Below are 18,673 nucleotides of genomic sequence, written 5' to 3'. Positions count from 1 at the left end.
ATAATGAGGTAGGTCGCTCCAACGTTAGGGTAAATGGCTAGGTGAATAAACAAATCCAATTGGACACAGCTTTCCGAGATGCAATAAAAGGATTTATTGGTGATGAAATTGCAATACCAAAAAATGTGATGAGATGCAATTACGATTTACTTGATGAAAATGTTGTATGGATCTGATAAATTGGAGATTGCATGTGTAGCCAATGCTATCGAATTTGTAGGAAATTGTTGAATTTGTAAAAAATTTATATCGAATTGGTAGACATTTGTGATTTGTAAAAATTGTGATTCGCAAAAAGTGTGATTCGCAAAAAATTTGATTCGCAAAAAATTTGATTCGCAAAAAGTGTGATTCGCAAAAAATTTGATTCGCAAAAAATTTGATTCGCAAAAAGTGTGATTCGCAAAAAATGTGATTCCCTGGCGCTTTAAAAAGGCTTCACTGGCCACCTCCGGTTCCCACTACGAGAATTAAATCTCAATTAGCGCCAATTAAATTCTTTCATTAAGGCTCCCAAAACCGATTTGGCGTTCACGCGCCTTATGTCACACATACATTAATATTATATTGCCCTCATACCTACACGCAATATGAAACGAATGTATCCGCAAAAAATTTATTATTTTAATCAAAAGGAAAAATCAAAGAGATAGTAAATTTTTAGAATTTGGGATTACGCAAAAAAACAATGATTGAGTGGGAATCTTCACTCAGGAAAATCCGTGCTTGCGGATTTATTGAGGAGGCTGGTGACCGAAGTCGAAATTGAGGTCGCGTGAACCCCAAACGGCGCGAAAGTCTACATGATTAAAAAAAAAAAATCTTCATAATTTAAACACTCACCAGGTAAACAAATATTCCACCTCCTTATGCAGCAAGGAAATCCTGTCCTGATGGTTGGATGCAGCGTCGTCCTTTTTCTTTAAAAATTATCGACCGAAGCCGCTTTTTTTTTATTGAAGGCAATTTGCCTTATCAAAACTTAAAAATTATTGCTATCGGCACTAACCTGATCCTTTCTGGATCTTCGCGCACAGGGAATTTTAAAACTTTATCACACGCAAAAATCACAAATGTTTTTTTTTCTTTTTATAAGCGGAGCGCGCACTTTAGCCCGATATGCTGCTATATTTTACTTTCCTCTTGTTCACCTTCAGTTACCCCCTTTTATACTATCCGAACCGCTGAAAAGAACCGTTTCCTTATGCCGTTTCCCACGGTCTTTCTTTTGTCTATTGCAATCATAACCACCCTATATCTATCCCTGTCCTTATTCTCAACATATCATGCACGTCAATCTGGCAATCTTCAACCTAAAGCTTTTTTCATCAATTGTGAACTTACGTGAGTTCACCATGGTGTTTTTTTTTTTGCGACATTTTCATTTGACGTTTCTCGTGTTTACCTTTTTGGTAAACACAATTTCTATAATTTTCATTATGTTAAAATGTTGATGTGCTACTAAAAAAAAATATCGAGAGAGGTTTCCACGACGCGTATTAATCTCGAGAACATGGCCACGAAGGCGAAAAAAATAAAAATTGTATCTCTGTCCGGAGATATTTGCAGTGGAAGTTGGTGATTTTCATGTGATTGTTGTTATGTTGGGTACCCAACAAAAAAACGGTCAACATAAGTGCTTTGCGTGGATATAGTTTTGGTCTCCAAACCGGTGTTGGACCCACCCAGGGTACTATTTTATAAGCGCAGCAGAAGGCCGCCAACGCAGAAAGGTGTTCTGCGTAACCCTACGGTGGATACCACCCCTGGTTTAGGAGGGACCCGCTGGTAACTTTTCGGTTTTTTGTTCTTATATTCTGAACGAGCCAAACATTTAGTATTGCTGTTTTAACAGCGTACTCCACCTCAACATGTGAGGCTCTCTGCATCAAAGCGGGCCAAGGTCTGCATAAAGCCCAACGCGGGGACGACCCACGCCCTGACAAATGTTCGCGGAAATGTTCGTGTCTTGTATTTGGCGCTTTAAGGGAGTTCAATTTGCACTTTATACTGTCGTATAGAATTACCTTTAATTTAGCCTATTCAAGGAAAAAAATTTTAGTAGGTAGCAGTGGGTTAATGTTTTTAAGCTGCATTCACTTTGTTTGTGTTACCCTGTGCCTAATTGCATTCGCTTTCAATTCCATTCGTATGAGAAAGCAAAAAAATTATTCCGTTAATTTTGGCACACAAAAAAAAATCGAATAAAACAACAAAAAAATTTGCAAAATAGCTGAAAAAATTATGAAATTTTATAAATCTTATTAGTGAGAAAACGGTAAACGCAAATGTGCTACTTCGTCAAAAGAAAAAGACAGGGCAAAAGAGACTGAAGTGTGTGTAGAAGTGAATTTGTATAAATAATTAGGAATAAAACCACTAAAAAAACGAAATAACGCAGTTATTTTATAATGGCAGCGAACCCGAATAATTATGCTGATAATTTGCAGCTATTGGAAAATCTCAAAAAGGTAGAAATTCAATCAAGTGAAACAAGCAGCAATGATTTGGTGCAAACGGCAACAAATGGCACAACGAAAGAATTTAATAGCGATTGTGATATAAGCTCATCTGGATGTATGCATGGCCAGTCGGCGGCTCCGGAAGTTGTGATTCTAAAATCAATGGATTCGCACTCCACACATGATACCATAAAAAATCATGGCGATGGCTGTGACGGTGCTGCCGAGGAAAATGAACAAAAACCACAGCGATTTGCTGGTGGTCAAGCATCGTCACCGGCAGACAATCAATATTTTTTTGAAGATGAAGTTTTTCGTATTGATAAAAAAGGGCACGTCAAATTTGGTCTTGTCATTGAAACATCGGAGACATATTCTGGAGATGAAGATGATGATTTTGATGATGTGCTTATGAAAGGGGAAGTGCGTGTAGCATGGTATCCGGGAGGCAAAGAAGAAGTACAACCTGAAGGAGCGGTAAGTTGTTGAGGTATCTTTGGTGCGCTTATGTAAAATATATATTCAGCCCTATTCTTAATTGATTATGGTTAACAATAGTTATTGTTCAACACACACAATTTTTTCATTAGAAATAGTGATATGTACGCACAGATAATTTAATTTGTAAAACGAAATTGAAATAGATAAATATGCAATTATTATGTGCTATTATATAGGAGGCTGCGGCCGTGAGATATATGTATGTATTGTGCTAACCCAGCATAAGGTGGCACTGCCATATCAAGGCACACTTAAAATACTTTGAATAAATTCAGGAGTTTGGCAACCTCTCCTAGTGTTTAGCTAGCGATTAAAAGCTGATAATCGAAAATTAATTTGCCTGGTACATGCCCTTGGCCTAAAATATGTAGGTCCCCCTCTTTTTGGAAAAAACAAAAGGCAGCACGCCACTAATTAGAGGGACTTAGTCTAAACCTCATACAAATTTACTGATATCCATGAATATAATCGCTCACACGTACTTCATCATTACTCTAGAATAGGGCTAAACAGCATCACCCAAACCGTCGATTTATGGTACAAATATGCACAAGTAACCAAACGGGTTAGGGGGTCAGAATATACCCGCGGTAGGTATGCCTGTCGTAAGAGGCGACTAAAATACCAGATTCAAAGGGCTGTGTAACGCAACCCTTTCAAGTTGCCAGCGCGATATATAGCTTCTCCAAATCCAATTGCCAACCTCACCTATCCGTGGCGAATCCTGTTTCACTAACAGACGCGGCTCTGGCGACCCCAAGCTCCTCATGGAACTTGGGGATGGGGAGGAAGGGATCGTCTCAAGGTTTAATGTGGCCATATAAATCGTTCCCGAGATGGTCGGGCTAGCACCTTAGTGGTACTGTGTTACCGTAGCGTACCGGATCTGTATCCGGCAAACGACCATCACTTCGATAACACTCCCCAAAGCCTTCGGGGAGTAACTTTATCGCTACAACATCGACAACAACAGTGACACTGGTCTGTCCCCTGCGTGTAAAGGGGATTAGAATATACCTGCGGCAGGTATGCATGTCGTAAGAGGTGACCAAAATACCAAATTGATTCAAGGGGTAACGCAACCCTTTCAAGGAGTTGCCAGAGCAATATATAGCTTCTCCAACCCAATTCTCAACCTTACCTATCCGTGTCGAATCCTGGGATGGCGGAATGGCCTAGAATATTTCATGTGGTCATATCAAATCGTTCCCTAAATGGTCGGACTAGTACCTTAATGTTGTTGTTGTACCTTAATAGTACTTGTTACCGGAGCGTACCGGATCTTCATCCGGCAAAGGTCCACCAACATCGGTAACACTCCCCAAGGCTTTTGGGAGTGTCCTTATCGCTACAACAACTACAACAGTGACATTGGTTCATATACGGGTCGAAGGACGATCGATATGTGTAATTGTGTTAAAAAAAAAATGAAATGAAATCCAGAAAATTGGTATTGATACATACAATCATTGAAATATTTCTTTAATATGCATAAAGTATTTCAGTAAAAAAATAATTTTGGAGTTTAGTTTTGTTTTTGAAGGATTCGAAAGTTGGCTCTTCTGTAGATGTCTCCTTGGTAATTAAATCCTCTTATCGAATAAAACTTCTTAATCAGACGGACTATTGGAAGTTTGCTGTTATTTCCTTACATTAAAAACAAGACGACTGCGACTCGTTCGGCCTAAAATTTGCAGCGAAAACCTTCTGACGATTGTGCCCTTATTTACTGGAAAAAGCCTTTAAACGCGATGAGTCCTGCCTATTTTCGCTTTTTGTTTTCCTGAACAACGCAAACAAAGCTCGCCATTCTCTTCTCCGCTGCGCTCATTGGCGCCAATGGGTAACACCAAGAGAATTCAAATCGTTTTCCACCTGACCCTGCCAAGGGAATAGGGCGCCCTCGTCCACGGCATTCGTAGGCGTGTACCGTAAAATTTATTTCTTTGCCTTACATTCGCATAACATGGCCTAGCCAAGGTAGCCGCTAAGTAGATGTCTGCGTAAAACTTTTCTCTCGAACATTCCCAGAGCCGCTGTTGTTGTTGTACCAGTCCTTCACCCCATCCAATAGGTGTGACCGATCACAAATTGTCATCAATATCCTCTAACGGGAGTCCAAGGAAACGTGCTGTTTCAACAGGGGTGGACCATAATGAGAGGGGTGTTAGAGGCGTTGGTTCCACATTACAATTAAAGAGATGGTTGGTGTCATGTGGGGACACATTGCAAGCAGGGGATACATTTTGTATTTCGGGGTTGATTTCAGAACGAAGTTGAGCTAGAGTGACTCGCGTTTTCCTAGGGAATGTGCGTTCCTCTTTTGCAAGTTCAGGGTATTGTTTTTTGAATATAGGATTCACCGGCAATTCCTGACATAGATGTCCGACGCCTGTTTGTGGAGTTCACTGAGGACATGCTTGAGTTTTTTGGCTTCATATGGCTGTGTTCTCAGGTGCCGTATTTCCTCATAATGCTCATTTTTCTCATGACTCCTTAAGCCCCTGGGCGGTGTTGGCTCATCAATCAGAGGTCTGTTGGGATGCCTAGCTTTCTGGGTATTCAACAGGAACTGTTTGGTTAGCATTTCATTTCTTCTAATGGGGAGTATTCTCGCCTCATTATGTAGATGGTGTTCTAGGGACATAAGAAGACAACCCGTGGGGATTCTGAGGGCAGTATTTTGGCAGGCCTGTAGCTTCTTCCAGTGAGTAGTCTTTAGGTTTGGCGACCATATCGGGGACGCGTAGCATTAAATCGGCAGGCCAATCGCTTTGTAAGTAGTAATGAGAGTTTCTTCATGTTGTTGTTGTTGTAGCGATTAGGTTACTCCCCGAAGGCTTTGGGGAGTGTTATCGATGTGATGGTCCTTTGTCGGATACAGATCCGATACGCTCCGGTAACACAGCTCCATTAAGGTGCTGGCCCGACCATCTCGGGAACGATTTATATGACCACATTGAACCTTCAGGCCATCCCTCCCTCCCCTCCCCCAAGTTCCATGAGGAGCTTGGGGTCGCCAGAGCCTCATCTGTTAGTGAAACGGGATTCGCCGCTCGAAGGTGAGGTTGACAATTGGGTTGGATAAGCTATATGTTGCGCTACACAACCCCTTGAATCCCGAGATTGAGATGAGAGTTTCTTCATCTTTTCCCCAAGTACTAACTGCAAGAGATTTGAGGATTTTATTACGGCTCTGGATTTTCGGTACAATTGCGGATGCATGCTCACCAAAATATTGATCCTGATCAAACGTCACACCCAAGATTTTGGGGTGTAAGACAGTCGGTAGCGTAGTGCCATTGACGTGGTTGTCCAAAATGCTCGATATTTGGGACGTCCATAGTGTAAATAAACTCGCCGATGATTTAGTCGGTTATAATGTCAGGTTTCGAGAGGTGAAAAAACTGGAGAGTCAGGGTGGTAGCCGTTTACTTTGTTGCAAAGGAAACGATAGTAACTCCTTCTGGTGGCGAAGGTAGCTTTGATATGTAGAAGTTAAACAAAAGTGGGGATAGGACACCACCCTGTGGCACTCCTTGTTTAATTCTTCTTGGTTTTGATGTTTCGTTTATAAATTGAAGCGATGCCTGCCGACCACCCATATAATTTGCGGTCCACCTTTTAAGACTTGGGGGAAGGGTAGACCCTTCCAGGTCTTGCATTAACGTGCCATGGTTGACCCTATCAAAAGCTTTTGATAGGTCTAGCGCAACGAGTACTGTTCTATGGTGGGGGTTTTGATTAAAAATATATAAATAAAAAACCACGTAGCGTAGTTGTAGGCACAATTACAAGTTGTGAGCTTGATGTTGCTGTTCAACTTAAATGGTTTCATGTGAGCTCATTCAAGCCTTCTGCTCAGTCAACTGATATATCTGCTTATATAACCAAGAAAACTAATATACAGTCAAAATTCATTTCATGCCATAAATTAGTCAAGAAGGATATGGCGATAGAATCGATAAGTAGAGTGAACTTTAAAATCGGAGTTCCATCGGCTGATGCGGACAAAATGCTGGACCAAAGCTTTGCCGACGAATGTCAAAATTCGGCCGTTCGATTTTTTTTCAAAAAGCAGTCTCACCTGTGGCAGAACAATAAGTGAGACAGCTGTTCTTAACACTACTTATTTCTTGGATACTCATAAGTCTAATTTAAATTATACGTCTAATTTAACTGACTCTTTTTTTTAATATTTTTTATCAAAACGTTAGGGTGTTGAACACTAAACTAACTGTTACTTTTCTCAAAAGTCATTATACTTATTATGACGTTCTTGTGTTCACTGAGGCATGGTTGAAGCCAACTGTTTTTAACTCCGAAATATTATCCGAATCGTTTGAGATTTGTAGAAAAGACCGACTGGACAGAATTTGTGGTGACGTGCTGATTGCCGTTCACACCAGTTTTTCTGCAGAGGAAGTGCATTTTGCTGACTCTGTTGATATCGAGTTTCTTTGCGTGCGTGTGAAATTCTTCACAACGTTTAAATATTTTATTGCCACCTATATACCACCCCAATCGGATATTTCGATTTATTTGAGACATTCCTCTTTAGTGAAATCAGTTGTTTCTATGGCTAGTTCCTCTTATTCTATCATATTGCTTGGTGACTTTAATCTACCTTGCGTGTCTTGGAATCTAGTTGATGGGTTAATGGTCCCTACTTCTTCCCGGGATATATTCTTTCAGTTCTTAAATGAGCTTGCGGATGTAGGACTTTATTAATTAAACAATGTTCGTAATAAATAGGGGAAATGTCTTGATTTGATATTCACAGACGACACCTCGAATTGCTCCGTTTATAGATGTGATCCATTTGTATTGCCTGAAGATTTTTATCATCCAGCTCTTGCTCTTTATTTGGAGTCGTGTAGTCTTCCTAGTCAAAGTGTGAAGGTCGTGAGAGAAACATCTCGACGGTTTATGTTCAAGAAAGCAATTGGTCTGCGCTAATCAATGAATTGTCAAAATTAACCTGGCCCAATTACACCGGTGAAATTTAAGAAAGTACATGTCACTTTATCAATGTACTCTACGCCTTATTTCATAAATGCATACCCCTAGCAAATGACTCAACAGCTACTTCGTCAATTTCATGGAGCACCAATGAGCTCAAACGTCTTAAAAATCGTAAGATGCGCGCGTTTAAGCGATACAAACTTCCAGGAACCAGGACTGCCTATGCTACTTCTGCAGTTTTACGTCATAAGTACAACTCGTTAAACAGCAGTTGCTATAAAGTTTATATTGATAGGATAAAATATCAAATTTTTTGCAAACCTAAATCATTTTACAGCTTCGTTAACTCCAAAAGAAAAATTAGGAGGATTTCCTTCTACCATGAAGTTTAACGATATTATTTCTAACGACAATTCTGTTATTGCTAATATGTTTGCTGATTTCTTCCAATCGAACTATTCTAATACATCTGATTCGGTGCCTTCGGATTACCCATTTAGACTGTGTCCGCTGAATTCAGTGTCAATCCCTAGTATTTGCGCGGAGGATGTTTTATGGCATCTAGAAAAACTGAGCTAGCACCGATAGTTCCAAAGTAGTGGAAGGAGTAGGGTCTGCGGTATACTGCGCTGATCCGGAAATAAGCATATCCTACAAATATTAGCCGTAACCAAAGCAGTAGAAACCCTGGAAGAGAATAGCTTAAGCTGCAACAGTGTTAACTTTTATATTGACAGTCAAGCAACAATTAAGGCAATAATCTCGCATAGCACAGCATCTAAATGCGTGTTAGAGTGTAAGCAGTCTCTGGAGAGAACCGGGACAGGGAGAAGCATACATCTATATTGGGTCCCAGAGCGTATGGGAATAGATGGGAATGAAAAAGCGGATGAACTAGCTAAAAAGGGCGCATCCCTTGAAGCTTGCTCCGTAGATGTCCCAATTAGATTGGGCGAGATTAAGCGAAGGCGAGAGGTGCACATGATCGACCAAGCGGGAAAGGCGTGGGTTCAAGTGCGGGGCTGTAAAGTGTCGAAGATTATGTGTAGGTCTTACAACCTTAGACTAACACAGTTGCTCCTATCATTAAAAAGAGAGGACTGTATATTCATGACGGGTATTCTGACTGGACACTGCTTCTGGCGTCACATGCCTTTAAACTAGGCTTGGTCAGTGATAGCAGATGTTGGAAGTGCGGGTTGGAGGAGGAAACGATCGAGCACGTTCTGTGCTCTTGCCCTGCACTTGTCAGGCTAAGACTCCAGCTATTCATTTCATTTCATTTCATTTATTTATTACGGCAAAAAAGCCTAATTCATAAATTAAATTATATTACAATTTACTATCTTATTGCTAAGGTTTTACAATATTCATAAAGTTTTGCTTTAAAAGCTACGACTTCATTACAACTTTTTATATCTATAGGCAGTTCATTGAAACTTTTTAGACCTTTATAAAAAATATTTTGCTGATCTATTTCAGTTCTGAATAAAGGCAGTTTGAAATTATGTTTATTCCTTGTATTAATGTTATGTGTTTGCTTAACTAATACTACGTTTTTACTTAGATATTCAGGTTCATTTTCACTTTTAATATTAAACATAAACTTCATAGCTTGAAAAAAAATCTTTTGCTTGACACTTAACCAGTTCAAACTTCTCAGCATATCAGCCGTACGAGTATCTCTAGGTTTTTTAAGAATAAATCTCATACATCTGTTTTGCATCTTTTGAAGTTTATCTATTTCTTTGTATGACACAGTGAATAGAATAGATGGGCAGTTTACAAAGTGCGGTTCTATAATGAACTTATTTATAATTATTTTGTACTTTTTTTGAATATATTTGGATGTTCTCTGCATAACCCCAATTTTTTTCGCAACTTTCTGGACTGTGTAGTTTATATGTTCTTCAAGCTTGAGTTTGTTATCAATTATAATTCCCAAATATTTTATACTGTCAACTTTTTGTATGCTTTCATCATTAGGAGTGATACAGCTGTCAGATCTAGAAGCAGCAAGTGGCTTAAGTCCTAGGAAGCTTCTAGTATTTGCCAAGAGGACGGAGTTATTTTATAACATATGTCCTGGTTTTTGATAGGGTATTTCAGTTTGGTCGTTAAAACAAACTTCTGGTAACACTACGGACTCAATCAGTCTATGTGAGGTCCTCATGGACCGGCCAGTTCAACCTACCTACCTAGAAAAACTGAAGGTGCAAACCCCTGTAAGTCACTATTTTTCCAAAAATAAGGTTCTGAACCTTTCCGACTTGCGCGCATTAAAATGCAGCCAAAATCGGGTTACAACTTCCCGTTTCTTTTCAGTGGTGAAATGTAATAACCTGTAAGTTTAAAACCTTCAAATCACAATGCAAATCCGTGTAGGTTATTGTGACTGTGATGGAGCAAGACCTTGCCTCGAAAATATGAGTATTTTTGGTTTTCTTTGTAATCTAATTATAAAAAAAAAATAGTATCATAGTATTCAGAACTGGGTTCTCTTCCATTCTACGTCGCACTCATCAATTGGAATTTGTTGTAACACTAGAAAATGAGCTGGTAGTAAGGTGCCTACTGATAAAGAAACTATTGAGTAAAACTAGAGAAGTTATACCGATAAACAAATTATATGAGATATGAGAGAGTAAATAGAGTAATGATAAAAGTTGTTGGTAGTATGAGTATTATTATATGACTATATGCTAAAAAAATACCTCCCTTTTTTCGCCCTGCAAAGAAAGAAAGGAAGAAACATTGTAACTACCGTTTATTGGAATCTTACACACTTATTAGTTTATACACTTTTTTACATACATATTTTTATTACATATTTACGTTACCGCTTCCTGTGCCTTGCTAGCTAGAAAAATGTTAATTGCTCTTACCTCAGTTCGATCTCCACAGTCACGCTTTGATCCGCTATATTAATAAAGTGTATAACTTTTTAAGTTTAAATTAAGTTTAATAACTGTTTTTATTAAAGTTGTGAATGAAAAAAAAATCATTTAAATTTTGAAAATGAGTAAAGTGCCTGTGTCATTCCCTTCAAAGGAGGCCCTCTCTGTCGATGAAGGGGCTCTCATTGACGATCATAACCACGATTTGAATGAAGAATCCATTCAAGGTGCTGCTGTAGATGATTTCGACATTGATTTGGATGAAGAGTACGTTCCGGTAGAAATTGATAGCAGCCAGTCAGATTTGGAAAAGGTTGATGAGCCGGGAGAGGCTGGAGCTGAAAACGCAGAAGCTCACCGAGCTCAAAGTGGGCGAGAATTGGCAATCGAACCAACAGAAAAAAAGATGAGGAGAATTTCAAAAGAAAATGCTAATGTAAGGATAAACCAGAAAAAAAGAAAAGAAATGGGTGAAAGTTACCACGGAATCAGAAAAAATAAAAGACAAAACTGTGGATGGGACTACAAGGTTGAGCGCCCCTGAAAACAACTACAACCTCTATGCAACTGCAAAAGAAGTTTGAAAGATAAAACGCTCCAGTGCCGCCGATTTTCTGAAGATGATAGGAAGAAACTGCATAGTAATTTTTGGAAAAACAAGACATGGGGAGAAAAGAGAACTATTGTTTCGTCTCTGGTGGATGTTGTTAAGCCATTGCAGATCTCTCATCGTAAAGACCCTGAAAAAAGTAGAAGGAGCCGAACGTTGTACTACCACCTCAAACTTCAAGAAAAGAGAGTTCGCGTTTGCGCCAGTTCTGTCAAACTTTTGATGTAACTTTTGATTTTGTGAAGAGCTGTATTGACGAAAATGAGCAGAATTTTGCAGACAACGACGAAGAAGAAGTGGAAGTTGGCGTAGCTGAAGAAAGAGTTATCTCCTCAAAAGCGAGGCATCAAACTCCTGCAATGAGAGTAAAGCTTGATAACCTCAATAACTTTTTCAGCAGGTTGCCTCGCATGGAGTCGCATTACTGCCGCAAAAATACAACTAAATTTTACCTCGAGCCGATATTCCAAACCAAGAGGGATGTCTACAATCTCTACAAAAGTGAAACTGGGACATGTGCACCTTCTTACTCAAAATTTGATGAGGAGTACAATCAACAACGTCTTTCAATTTATAAACCACGAAAAGATCAATGTGATCTTTGCGTGAGTTTCAAAGTTGGAAATTGTTTGCTCGAGGATTATGAAGCTCATCAAAAGCGGAAGACTGCGGCACGAAAAGAGAAAGAAGGGGATAACAATGGGCCCCACTTTGTTGGAACACTGGACATGCAAGGAGTCCTCCTATGTCCAAACGGGTTCAATCCATCTGCACTTTATTACAAAATGAAGTTATGCACGCATAATTTCACGGTGTTCAACAACTAGAATCATCATGTTGTATGTTACGTGTGGCATGAGGCTGAGGGTGGAATAACGTCCAACGAATTTGCGACCCTCTTTGTGAAATACATCCGTCGGATAGCCCCCACCCTCTCGGAAGGTCAGGACGTGATCCTATGGAGCGATGGAGCAGGATACCAAAATAGGAGCCAGAACCTATCGAATGCTCTACTGAAACTAACTGGTGAGCTTAACATGAATATTACCAAAAATATCTCAAGGTTGGTTACACTCAGATGGAGTGTGACTCCATTCACGCTCAAATTGAACGCAAATTGAAAAACAAAGTGATATACACGCCAGAAGACTATCTGCAAGTGATTCAGAATGCGCGGACCAACCCCTGTCCATATGAAGTTGAGTACTTGGACCACACCTCATTCATGGACTTCTCTAAATTTGGACCAATGGACTCCATCCAACCAGGCCGCTCGACTGGAGACCCCAAAGTTAATGACTTGAGAGCCATTAAATACACGCCATCTGGGCAATTTTTTACAAACTCTCATTCGATAAAGAGTGCACTTTGCTTGAGAAGAGAAGCAGGAAGAACTCATTTGAAGGGATCGTTAGAAGGCTGTACAATTCACCATTGAAAATAAAAGAGGAAAAATTTAAACACTTACAGGATCTCAAAAATATGATTCCGAAAGATTATCATGCGTTCTATAACAATCTTAGTCATTAGATTTGAAAAGAGGCATAAACTAGACTTACGGACCTGCTGAACTTTTGTACCTCCAGTTATGTACTTGCTAATTTCTTTTTTTTGATGAATTCATTAAGTCGAATAAAGTTTAAGTACGTTAATAAGTGATAACTATTTATTCTCCAATGCGTGCAAATACCCGTAAGTTTGCATTAAATCTGGTGTATATTCCTGTAAGTAACACAATTTATCATAGGAGGCTTATTTGGGTAAATGCATAAGCAACATTGGCTCCAAAAATTGCATCATTGCTTTTAGTATGGCATTGAAAAAAGTCCGGTTCATATGATGAAATTATCACAGTTTTCTCTCTCCTGAAAACTTTTTCGTTTTGAACATACAGGGTTTTGCAGTGTGACTGTCGATGTGCTCTATACCTTTATCAACCTTTAACTTCTCTGTTTAACGCTTCCCTGAAACAAGGGATGTTTCCCAAGCAGTGGAAGGAGTCTTTTATAATTCCTCTCTATAAAAGTGGTAGCAGATCCTGTGTCACAAATTATAGGGGAATTGCCAAAATGAGTGTTGTTCCAAAGCTTTTCGAGTCAATCACTAAACAACTAGCGCATAGTGTATCTTCGGTGATGTTTCTTTCTTGGATCTCTTCTTATTTATATGGAAAAAAGCACACCGTTATATTTAAAAATAGTTGTTCTCATTTTGTTAATGTCACTTCTGGTGTTCCGCAAGGTAGTCACCTTGGTCGAGTGTTATTCCTACTTTTCATTAACGATCTACCAAGTGTTTTGAAGCACTGCAAGCCGTTGATGTATGCAGATGACGTCAAACTTATTATGCCTATCAGCTCACCAGATTGTAGAGCACTTCTTCAGTCAGATCTTAATAACCTAGTAGAATGGTGTAAAGCGAACATCATGTCATTAAACCTAGCTTCCCTGACCTAGGCATATTAATGGACCCCAGGCTTGATTTTAAATCACACGTTGAATATTGTGTAAATAGGGCTAAAGGTACCTTGGCGTTTGTTAAACGATGGTCCAATGAATTTAACGATGCATATGTTTCTAAAATTCTCTTTACATCATTGGTGAAGCCCATATTGGAGTATGCTTCGATAATCTGGAACCCACGTTATCAGGTTCATTGTGGTAAACTGGAATCGGTCCAAAAACAATTTTTGATTTTCGCTTTGAAACATTTACCTTGGGATATATCACGGAATCTTCCGCCCTACATCAGCCGATTGAAACTTTTACAGTTGCCTACGCTACAGAGCCGTAGAGAGATGCTTGGTGTCATATTTATAGTAAAACTTATAAGAGGGATGATTTCTAGCCCATTCTTGCTCGGCGAAATTCAGTTCAATGTTCCAGTCAGACCATCTAGACACTTTCAACTACTACATACAATTATTTGTAGATCAAACTTTGAAATGCATGAACCGCTTCGTAGCCTTTTACAGGATTTCAATAAACACTGTAAAAACTTAGACTATTGCGACTCGATATTCGGAATTAAAAAATATATACTTACCACCTTAAACACGTAGATCAAATCGAATGGGTTTCGACCCCTATAACTCTTTAATAAATATCTTTTTAACCTCTGTACGTTAATTAAGCAACTAAGTTTTGGACTTAATTTGTTTTGACTTTGACTATGCGCCTATAACTTTTAGTTAAGTGTTTGCTTTTTGGTTTGTATAATTGTTTATTTGATTCGTTGACCGGTGAATGAATGCTGTATGTATATAATGCGCTGCATCTGTTATATTGAATTATATGTATTTTGTTCTTGTAATTATATAATTTTATTGTAATTTGTTATTTTTAATTTTTTTTTTTTGTATTTTAAATGGTTACCCTATCATTTTCATTTCATTTATTGCAAAAATAGTATTAGTACAATAAGATCTAGGATCTTTTAGAGTACAACAAAAAGATAAATCACAATGTAAAAAAAACAAAAGTAACCACAGAGTTATGTAGGTTAAATTATCATATTAAATATAGAGAAGTATCTTAATTTACTAGTATCTAAAATAAAGAAATAATTAAATTCAATAACAAAACATTGTTTACACTCATACATATTGATGGCGAAAACTCAAGAAGTATAATATGAGGACTGCGTCCTGTAGATAAATAAATAAATAAACCGCAATTTATCTGGGTGGTAATGGCATTTAGCGAGGTGGCTGTGCTATGAAGTTTTCTAAAGCCATGCTGATGACAGGCTACTTGCAAATTTGCTTTAAAATAGGGGAGCAAAATGGCTTCAAGCGTCTTGGCTACTGCGATAGGAGAGATATCGAGCGATATGACTCCTGTGTTAGCTGGTTCCCCAGGCGGGACCACCTTGGCCATTTTCCATTTTTCGGGAATGACAAAGGTGGAAAGGGACAGGTTGAAGGCATGTGCTAAATATTTGAATAGATAGATTGATTGATATTTATTATTAATATGTTTACATATTTTTTGATTTCACAATAAATTTTAAATATCACAAATTCATTTTCAATTCACAGACGTGTATGATATATATATATATATTAAGTAATAAAAAGTAAAAAGTAATAAAAAATATTTTAGCCTCGAATAAGATCTATACATAGCCGTTTAAAATTCATAATATTATTCTCTCGTTTGATATAATCAGGTAACAAGTTAAATATGTTAAGGCCCTTATATAATAATGTGTTTTGGGCTGCAGTAGTCCGCTGTAATCCTAGTCGAAAGTCATTCGCATTCCGCACAGCATATTGGTGTGTATCTCTAACATACTGAATGCAACTTGTTAAATACATCGGCGCCCTGTTCTGTTTAATTTTAAAAATCATTATTAGTGTATTGAGCATCAGTTTTTGCTCAATATTTAGCCATTTCAATGTTTCAAGCATGTGACTTATTGGGGTGTATTTGTGGCATTTTATTATTGATCTCATACATTTGTTTTGTAATTTCTGTATCCTTCCTATTTGTGATTGGTTACAAGATGTGTACAGAATTGTGGAACAGTATTCAAAATGTGGCTTTATGATTGTATTGTATATTTTTATTGCTGTTAAAGTGTCTAATTTATTTCGTATTCTTCTAAAGAAGTAAATCTTTTTTGCAGCTTTTTTACACAAATAGTCCACGTGATTGTTAAATTTGAGCTCATTGTCTATTATTACACCTAAGTATTTCATATTGGTTACTTGCTCAATACTAGTATTATTTATCTCTAAATTTATTTCGCTATTTGCATTTATCACCATTACTTTTGTTTTCTGTTCATTTAATTTGAGCCTATTCATTTTAAGCCATTTCATAATTTCATCTATATCACATTCTAACTTTCGTTTACATTCTTCCACTGTTTCTGATTCTGTATATACCAATGTATCGTCTGCATACATTACCAATTTGGATTTTGATATCACTTTTTCTATATCATTTATGTAAATTATAAACAGAATTGCTCCCAGAAGAGATCCTTGGGGCACCCCTGTATTCACATATGAAAAACTTGATTTTGTGGATTTTATTTTTGTTTGCTGTCTACGATTTGTAAGGTAGTCCTTAAACCAAAGTAGCTCTTTTCCTCTTATTCCATACATATACAGCTTTTTTATTAGAATACCTCTGTCTATTGTTTCAAATGCTCTTTTAAAATCAAGAAATAGAGCTGCTATTATTGTTTTTCGTGGACGCTTCTTCCACTCACTTACGACGAAGTTTATTGCACTTTCACATGAATGATTCTTACGAAAACCGGACTGGTTTAGAGACAGTATATTATTAGTTTCTAGGTACGTTTGTAGTTGATTTTTCACAACACTTTCCATTATTTTTTCAAATATCTTAAGAGTATTTATTGGACGAAACTCTTCACATTTTTTTGTTTTAGCGATTTTTTCAACTGGCACTACCAATGAGTCCTTCCATTCATTTGGGAATACTCCGCTCATTAATGAATGATTTATTAACTTTGTTAAGAAAGGCCCAAGTACATTCCAGTTGTCCAAAATGATCTTTGGGCTCACATTATTCCAATCCTTTTTGTTCTTAAGTTTTTTACAAATTGCCTTTAGTTCGCAAATTTGTATTTCTTTAAAATGAAAGGTTTCAGGACAATGATCAATATTGTTAATATATATTTCTTTATCAATTGACTGATCTATTAATTCTATGCTCTCAATGAAGTATTTATTGAGCTTATCAGCTATTTCATTTTCATCACTTATTTCTTCGTTTTTATAAATTATAGAGCTTATTTCTTTTACATCTTTGCTAAGTATTAAATTTTTAAGTATTCTCCACATTTCTTTTTGATTTGTTGCGCTATTGATTTTTAGCTTAAAGTATTTATTTTTTTCCTTTATTATCTCTTGTTTGTATGTTTTACATATACTTTTATAAATTAACATTGAATTGGTATCGTCCATTACTCTCGCAGCTTGGTATGCTCTAATTTTATTTATTTTTAACTTTTTTAACGTTGAGTTAAACCATTTGTTGCGACTTGAGCGATTTCTAATCGTTCTACTTCTCGTATTAGATACCACCAAATCTTGTATGCACTTTTCCAGAATAACAGTGTTTTCATTTACATCATATGCGTTACTATGTTTTAGGTTTTTGTTTAAAAGCATTCTATTAAATTCACGCTGGTTGTAGTGGAATTGTTCAATTACTTTGTACTTTGGTTTTATTACACTTTCGCGAGTAGGTTTTTCTATAACTATCGACTCATGATCTGATATTTTTAGAGAATGTTGCACTGTTACTCTCAGATTGTGTATATTCGTTAAAACATAATCAATCAAGGTTTTAGAGTTTCTAGTTATTCTAGTATTCTCGTTCATTTTCTGCATTATACCGTTATCATTTGTTATTCTTTCTAATTCTCGCTTGTATAAACTATCTTTCGACCAGTCAATGTTAAAGTCGCCTGCTATTATAAAATCTTTACTTATTTCCGTTATTGTTTCCAGTTTATCTTGAAATGTGTTGCAAAATTCACGTTCCGAGCTATTTGGTGATCTATAAAGCCCCATGATGTACAGCTCGTTGTTATCAACGATGCATTTTATTGTTAATGTCCATATTTTCATATCACTGACTAGACAGTCTACAATATTCGCTTTAATTTCTTTATGCGTGTATATAATCACGCCACCTGTTCTTCGAGAGCTTGATACACACTGAAAACTATTGAAATTTTGTAGTTTTATTTCACTAAGTTCTATGTCTTCGGTTACATGAGTTTCCGATAGAATTATTATATCGTATTGATGCTCTTCTATAATGTGCTCTAACTCCGCTTTATTATTTATAAGTCCTTGTATATTTGCATAAAAAAGTATTATTGACTTTGATTGCTAGTAACCATTTTTTCTCCTTTTAGCTTCCAGTTTATTCACATATAGTGGACAACTTTTACTAAATGTCACGTGATTAATGTCCACATCGATATTTAGTCTTTCTTTCGCACGTATGCAGTTAATACATTTATTTGTTAATTCTCGGTTGCAATCCCTTGAACTATGTTTTTCTAAACATTTCACATAGATTTCTTCATTTTTACATTGTGCGGCTTTGTGGTTGAATCCTCTACATTTATAGCATTGTTGTACCTCAAGGCCATCAAAAACTCTACATTTTTCCCAACCTATATTTACTTTTTCGGCGGCGATAGTCTTTTGGAACGTTTCCGGATCTGCTTCGATTAATGCATTGTAG

At 37.3% G+C, this 18,673-nt stretch overlaps 1 protein-coding gene across 3 annotated transcripts in view; it reads left to right on the top strand.

Annotated features, from left to right (window-relative positions):
* Nucleotides 1-2,159: 2,159 nt before the first annotated feature.
* Nucleotides 2,160-18,673, top strand: part of LOC137237391 ((E3-independent) E2 ubiquitin-conjugating enzyme) — a 45,627-nt gene continuing 29,113 nt past the window's right edge. For all 3 annotated transcript variants that reach the window (XM_067760963.1, XM_067760961.1, XM_067760962.1), the window contains exon 1: nt 2,160-2,939. In XM_067760963.1, the coding sequence (XP_067617064.1) occupies nt 2,412-2,939 (528 nt within the window). In that variant the 5' untranslated portion in view covers nt 2,160-2,411. The remainder of the gene's footprint in view (nt 2,940-18,673) is intronic.

Source organism: Eurosta solidaginis, chromosome 1 (genome assembly GCF_040869045.1).
Source record: "Eurosta solidaginis isolate ZX-2024a chromosome 1, ASM4086904v1, whole genome shotgun sequence".
Lineage (NCBI taxonomy): Eukaryota > Metazoa > Arthropoda > Insecta > Diptera > Tephritidae > Eurosta > Eurosta solidaginis.
The sequence above is the reverse complement of the archived record's forward strand: the minus strand, read 5'-3'. Positions and strand labels throughout refer to the sequence as shown.